The sequence below is a fragment of the Citrus clementina genome, unplaced genomic scaffold, assembly GCF_000493195.1.
Source record: "Citrus clementina cultivar Clemenules unplaced genomic scaffold, Citrus_clementina_v1.0 scaffold_3, whole genome shotgun sequence".
In the NCBI taxonomy this organism is placed as follows: domain Eukaryota; kingdom Viridiplantae; phylum Streptophyta; class Magnoliopsida; order Sapindales; family Rutaceae; genus Citrus; species Citrus x clementina.
Genome location: NW_006262339.1, coordinates 24851387 through 24858800, shown reverse-complemented (window position 1 = coordinate 24858800; position 7414 = coordinate 24851387). Strand labels below are relative to the sequence as shown.

Genomic DNA, 7414 nt, shown 5'->3' with positions numbered 1-7414 from the left:
TGACGAATCAAATTAAAATTAATTAGATTTATAAAATTTTTAGTAAATATACACATAGATGATGTGATATATTCACCTCAACTAAGTTTTCTTATGATAAAGCGCATGTATTTATAGAAATGATATAATTGTAAAAGTTGGACTTATGTTAAGATTAATTAATATCCATATCCTTTTTTGTGATTTTACAAAGAGAAGCGAGTTCGATGTAATTTATTACCCCAACTCATAATCTGTTTTGTCCATAGGCCACAACATTAAGGCCGCGTTTGGATATCATTTTATTGCCATGTAATAGTTATCGGCTGTTATTTTCCTTTTCACTCTCAAAAACTTCCCTCCTAAAAACCCAAATCGCTCAATTCAGAGATCTGCCTTCTGTGAACTTGCCTTAAGGTAGATTTCTCTTCCTCTTTCACTAATTGCACTTCCTGTTCTCTTCATTACTTTCACTGTCTTGCCTACCTTACGGGCTTTAAGTTTTGCCAAATCTTGATATCAATTGTTTGTAAAACGAATTTGGGAATTTGAATTTGTTGGTTCAAGCACTTTGTATATTATATAAATGATTTTTTTTTTCTTTTTGTACTCAAGATTTAGCATATTCAATTTCTTGGTTATCTTGTAGGCAGCTGCAGCCTTGGTGAAAGAGTTTTGATGCCATGCCGGCTGCAAAGAAGGTTAAAGCTCTCAGCTTTTCACAAATGTTTTATTGCTTTGTGTTTGTTTTGTCTACTGATTTTTAGATAGTTGAATTATTCTTACATTTTGGCTTTTTTTTTTCTTTTATGTTCAGAATTCTGATAATAGCCGGATAGGCCATGCGTTTAATAAGTTGTTGAAACAGATTGGGAACCCAGTTGAGTTTGAATTACCCGATTGGTTTATTAAACCGAAGGCCATACCTTATGTCTTCATTAAGCGAAGTATCCACTTGAACTTCACTTTCGAGTTGTTGCTGTTGTTGTTGTTCTGTTGCTTGTTTTTAATTGGTTAAGTTACTGTTCTTTCTCTTTTGTGATTTTTTTTTATTTTCTTGGTGTTTATGAATTTCAGATATATATCTTACAAAGAGGATTAAGAGACGGCTTGAGGATGATGGCATATTCTGCTCTTGCACAGCATCACCAGGTTCTTCTGGTGTTTGTGACAGAGACTGTCATTGTGGGTAAGAAATTGTTTTTGTCTATCTCTGTTTCTCTGCCTTGTACTCCGATGTGTTTGAGGTTGTGATGGATTTTTATCTTGGGTAATCTAATGAGAAATTATGTGTTGTTGTACGTTTTATTTGGGCTCTTATTTATTTGCAGTTTCCTCATCCGAAATATTATTGTGTTTAGTTTATTTTTGTTGAACCCCAAGACTTGGTTTGCTTTTTTTCCTACAGGATGCTCCTGTCTAGCTGCTCTTCTGGCTGTAAATGTGGGAATTCATGCCTTAATAAGCCATTCCAGAACCGACCTGTGAAGAAGATGAAATTAGTGCAGGTTGAGCATTGAGAATAAAACTTCACATGTTAAAAACATTCCTTCCTTTTCATTCTTCAAGCACAAATGCATTAGACTTGATTCCAGTCTTTTGTTCAATGTCACTCCTTATGTGGTTTTTGTTATTGTTTCTTCTGTGTACACTCAAAATATGAAGTTAAGTAAGGTATTGCTTGTAGACAGAGAAATGTGGAGCTGGGATTGTGGCAGATGAAGATATTAAACGAGGAGAGTTTGTAATTGAATATGTTGGGGAAGGTGACATCTTGGTTGTTGCTTGTTCTTCATCAAAATTTCTTTCCATATTCTCATGTTGCATTATTTTATGATCCATTAGCATCTGCTTCGATGTTTCTTCAATGCAGTTATTGATGACAAAACATGTGAAGAAAGACTTTGGAAAATGAAGCACCTTGGAGAAACTAACTTTTACCTGTGTGAGATCAATCGTGACATGGTAATTGATGCCACATACAAAGGAAATAAATCAAGATACATAAACCATAGTTGCTGCCCCAATACTGAGATGCAGAAATGGTTCACACTGACCCCTCATCACTAATTTTGTTGTCATGTGAGTTGATTTCTTATCTTACGTGTTTTAATTTTGTTTTGCTCAAGGATAATTGATGGTGAAACGAGAATAGGCATATTTGCAACTCGTGACATAAAAAAGGGCGAAAATCTGACCTACGACTACCAGTACGAATTCTTGCATGACTCTCTTATTGCATACTGTTAGACATCTCTCTTTGAACATTGGTATTTTTTTTTTTTTTTATTGTAAGCATGCATATTTATATTTAGTATTTTGTGTCATGATCTCTTATGCATATTGATGACAGCTGGTAGATTGGTTTCCCTTCAAATTTTCTATTTTCATAGCCCAATATGCACTAATCTGACAAATTTAGCAGGTTTGTTCAATTTGGTGCAGATCAAGATTGCCACTGCGGAGCTGCAGGCTGCAGGAGGAAGCTGGGGGCAAAACCTAGCAAGCCTAAGATCTCATCAGATGCTGCACTAAAGTTGGTAGCCTGTCAGGTGGCTGTATCTTCTCCCAAATTGAAAGCAATATTATCTGGAAAAGATGTATGTATATGTGGCTGTTTGATAATCCATAATTATATATATATATATTTTTTTTAACTAGTGTTCAATGATTATATGTTGTGTGTTTTGATTATGGATACCTGCGATTTTGCTAACTTAGCTATCCAAGCTTTTTTCATTGGTATGTATGTTGTATGTGTGTACATTTATGTATAGCAAGTGTGACTATACATCCTTTCATGTATTATTACTTGATTGGTCAAAACGGGTTTGGGTGAGAATACTTTTGGAATGGCTTATGAATTATTTCAAGTCGCTTTTGCCGTTATTTCTTAGTGGAAGTATTTCTAATACTTCATAAATGAATAAATTTTGAGGTAATGTTTAGCAACTTTTTCCCTTGGCTGCTATGCAATTATAATGCTTTTTGTATTTTTGTTCTTAAACTATGATTTCAATTTTCAAGGTATAGATACATTTGAATATCTTCTCTCTTACATCATCAGTGCAAGAGAATGTGTTCTACATTTAATTTTAGAGTGTTGTGTTCAAATTTGTAAGTTTTCACATAACACTTTGAGCGGATTATAGTCTGGCTTTGGTATATCACTGTTGTAAAATAGTCTGAGTCAACCTCTGAAAGAGTGGCGCGTTGTTTTGAAATTTGGTGGCTTCTTTTTGATAGCTGAGCCACAAAAAGTATTCTAAAGCCTTCTTTTATATTTCAAATTTTGAAATATAAATGGACATTTTCTTTGATTGGATTGGATCAAATTCAAAATTCAACAATGCAGTTGGAATAGATTAGGCCATTCTGTTCTTATTTCACCCCCTTTTCTTCCCTTCATTCCACTAGTATGCTACATCTAATATATTGGAAGATTTGCAAGCTCCAAAAATTCGTACTCAATTACTACGGAAGTGTTGATATTCATTTTTAATGCATTTCAGTTTTACACTTTCTATCCATGTTAGTTTCTGCTTAAGTTATATACTGTGTACATTTTCTACAAACTTGGACTGATTCTGGCATTTTTTTTGTTTAGTTTTATCAGAATGGAGATTTGCATATAGGTAAGAAAACTTTATTCCTGGATTCTAGATTATGTATTGGTTGCTTTGTCAAATATCTTAGTCTTGTTGCCATTCAGGCAGTTCGCGACCTCCTTATAATCAACGACAAATATGCCCTCAATGTTGCATTGGCAAAGTGATTAGAATATCCCATCCCAAGAATGAGAGGTACTTCCCAGAATGTTTAATTCCATCTGTAATTTACATCATCATTGACTATTCTGCTGAATTTTTTTTTCTTTCCCATTGGCTCAAATATTACAGTTCTTTTGGGATTATTAGACGGTTTGATGAGTATTCCAGAAAACACTCGGTAAGAGTCTCTTTTATTTGGCTACCATTTAAAGTTATAAGAGCAATATGAACATATAAGAAAATGTGCTGTTGTAGGTCTTGTTTGAAGATGGTGAGAGTGAGTTTATTGACATGGCTAAAGTAGATTGGGAACTTGTAACTGACTGATGTCACTCTGAGGAGTAAGTACAACTTTCTCTTTCAATGAACGATATACATTCTTCTTCTGACCATATTATCCAATTATCAGTGCTTCAATTGACATTTTGTAGACATTTTGTGTTTGAATTAGAGCGGTTAGTTAGTGAACTTTTGTTATTGGCTTTAAGAAAGTTCTGATCTTGAAATCTGCTGTAATCTGCTTAGGAATTTGTTGAGAAGTGTGAGAGAATTTCAATATGTAGTTTGAATGAGACATGAGCTTCTGATTATATTGTAGACTCTGAGAAACATGAGGTAGTGAGAGGGTCATTGTCTATGTAAAAATGGTCATGATGGCTGCTTCTCTTTCCTTATTCATTAGAGGGGCATGATTATGATTTCATTAATTTTAGCTCATATTAGTCACTTTTATGCCTGCTTCAAACTACTTTACATTGTGTTACTCTTTTTTGCATCTTGCCTTTTCTTGGAATTTTGGTTGGATTTTTTTTTTGTCATTTATCTTGATTATTCTGGTCAGTTGATATAAAACTGAGTACATCAATCATGTTCAGGTAGCAGTAACCAAAATTGGTAACTGGTTAGTTAGCTGTGCGGAATTACAGTCGTAGAAAAAAGATTCAATCAAGTTCATACAAATGGTTCTGGAGACCACATTGTTGTTGTACCAGAAGTATGAGCTTTTCTTGTAAACAAGGAGCCATCTTCCTTGCATAGGATTCATAACAAATGTTGTATCAAATGTAATTTTTTCCTGTAAAATCCTTTTGGAACATTTCAACTGTTGCATTCATTCTTGCTAGAAAATTCTTTAATTTTAGATGTTGCAGCAAGTTGAAGATGGGTGTGGTGTCTGGGGCCTAACATTGAACATGTGATCTGGTAACTCTCGTCTCTATATTGGTTTCTGTTGTGGCCCCAACGCATGTTGCTGGTTTTTTGCAAGCACATTGCGTCCGCAACAGACTACGTGTGCGCAGCCATAAACAATCAACGCGAAACTCTATTTATTTACTTTTTCTTGGAAAATTATCACAACGCTATCTTTATTTTGTCATTTCTGCATCTAATTATTAAAAATTTTTAACGTGCAGCACTTATATTTTCAAATTCCTAATAGTCAATCACTTTATCACTAACGTCATTAAAATGTGTTAAATAATCAAAGCAAAATGATTATTTCATCTTTAAATGTATTAAAAGATTATTTTATCTTTTGAAATTTTGAAAAATTGTAAAGTTTATAATTACAAAGGAAGCATGACTGTAGATATACAGGAAAGTCAGATGAAGGATTTTTTTTTTTTTTGATGTTTTAAATGATAAAATGGTCATTTAACACAATTATGAGTTTAACATATTCTAAAAGTGCTAGTGATAAAATAATTAATACAAATTTAAAAATATAGGTGATGTATAGAAAAAAAAATTTTAAAAAAATAGTAATTAAATATGATGCAGAGATAATTTTCTTTTATTTTTAATCTCAGAGATTTTTCATGGTTTTTTTTCCCTCTGGTTTGCATATCTAAAGATATGGAGTTGTTGTGTGGGGTCCAACTATGATATTGTACGCCCATAACTTATGCACTACGGGATGATCATAAAATTCATAAAAGTAAATAACATTTGACCGTTGATAGCGTCCAGATTAGAGGGATATGGCATGTCGATCATGGAGTATTTATTGGTCACAACATGATGTATCTTTAGTTTATTATTTTTATTTTTGTTGTTTTATGTTAAAGTATTTACCTAAATAATAATAATAATAATAATAATGAACGTGTAGGTGTAGCGTAGTGGGATTTAGATATTGGACGGCGTTAAGAACAGTGTTGGTTAAACGATTAAATCGGCGAGGAGAGGGTTGGGTTGGTGTGGGTGGGGACCACCTTACCAACCCGAACCCAAATCCAAGTCTGCGATTTTCTACGATGGCGGATGGGTGGTAGGAGTAGAGTAGAGATGGATGGTGACAAGTTGGTACCAAGCAACCAATCCACGATCAGAATAAAGTTACAGTCTAAAATGGTGTAAAGTTGATCAAGCAAAACGTAATTGGATAAGTGAAGGTGAAAAAAATAAATAAATAAGAGTCATCGTGTTTACTATCAAAATTGCATTGTATTCTATCAATGTGACGATTGGATTTGTATGCTTTGAAAATGGGAAATTTGAACAAATTTTTGATGATATAATTTTTTTAAAGAAAATTACTAGATTTATAAGAAACTCCAAGATTAGATTTGACGTAAAAGACTTATAAAAAATAAAATATATCGTATCGAGCGTGCAAGGGATAGTTTCAAGTAGAAGTATATTATTTCATGTAATTTGAACTTTTGAATATCAACATTTAGTCTATATAGGAAGCAAAATCTTCTACGGATTTGCGCCAGCTATACAAGACTTCACTCCAAATGAAGTGTAAAGATAGTAATTAAAGAATATAGTGATTCTATCAAACTGCACGATACGATTATAATTTTGAGTGACGATCGGATTATTAAAAGTGTATTAGAAAAGATAAAGAGGAAGAAACTAAAAAGAACAATTCAACTATGCAGCCCGCTTGTAAAAAGATGCACTAAATACAATAGTGACATCAAATAACTTCTTATTGCAAAGTGACAATATGATGCCGAAACTTCTTTCGGCATTACCGAAAATTAGAGAAAAAATTCAAGTCTCAACTTCAAAAAGAAGCAAGTGACATTGAAAACTTATTTTACAAAGCCTCATAGACATATCATATGTATTTAGTTTTAAAATAATTACTAATTTATTTACTATTTGCATCCTATAGAAAAATGAAGTTTTTTTTGAAAATTTATTATTTAATAAATTATCCAATTAAAAATTTAACTTGTTGGGCCCCAATCGAGATCTATGAAAACTGTTATTTAATCGATATTATCAAATTATCGAGTATTAATTTAACGAGATTATACTATATATAATAATATTTTGGTCATTATATAATAAAACAACATTTTCTCAATAAAATTTATTAAACGCTTATATTTTACTTTTCAAATTCACAGATATCACAACAATATAATTTATTTCATCCATAAAACTATTTTTTAATCAACAATTTATTTTATTCACGTAACATAATCAACATATTTTATGGCAGCCCCAATCTCCAACTGACCTTAAGTTCCCTTCTTTGGAAAGTAATGAAGATTCTTTCTTCCCCATTATTAAAGAAAGAATTACGTCAGAATTGGATGGCATTCCCAACCTGGCCGTACTATTCCTATTAACAATTATAAAATTTTGACCTTTCATAACTCATCTATGGTTTACGAAATATCTATTACCTTCATTCCAACAAG

The 7414-nt window shown here is 32.5% G+C and overlaps 1 protein-coding gene across 2 annotated transcripts; it reads left to right on the top strand.

The window, feature by feature from the left end:
- Positions 1–313: 313 nt before the first annotated feature.
- Positions 314–5062, top strand: LOC18050200 (histone-lysine N-methyltransferase ASHH3). 2 transcript variants are annotated; one of them, XM_024189573.1, is made up of 14 exons: positions 314–396; positions 629–680; positions 797–926; positions 1057–1168; positions 1388–1487; positions 1667–1745; positions 1853–2024; positions 2109–2189; positions 2405–2531; positions 3587–3614; positions 3692–3782; positions 3879–3927; positions 4005–4090; positions 4625–5062. In XM_024189573.1, exons 2-13 carry the CDS (start codon positions 663–665, stop codon positions 4074–4076), a joined length of 1059 nt encoding a protein of 352 aa, XP_024045341.1. In that variant the 5' UTR covers positions 314–396; positions 629–662; the 3' UTR covers positions 4077–4090; positions 4625–5062. The 2 variants fall into 2 exon arrangements, with proteins under 2 accessions (XP_024045341.1, XP_024045340.1); XM_024189572.1 differs by having other exon boundaries at positions 2405–2579.
- Positions 5063–7414: the final 2352 nt, after the last annotated feature.

Bases quoted from the DNA above. Each gene is read 5' to 3' on its own strand.
- LOC18050200 (XM_024189572.1), top strand. The intron at 1,746-1,852 runs GTGACATCTTGG...TCTTCAATGCAG, and splicing joins AATTGAATATGTTGGGGAAG to TTATTGATGACAAAACATGT. The intron at 3,615-3,691 runs GTAAGAAAACTT...GTTGCCATTCAG, and splicing joins GAATGGAGATTTGCATATAG to GCAGTTCGCGACCTCCTTAT.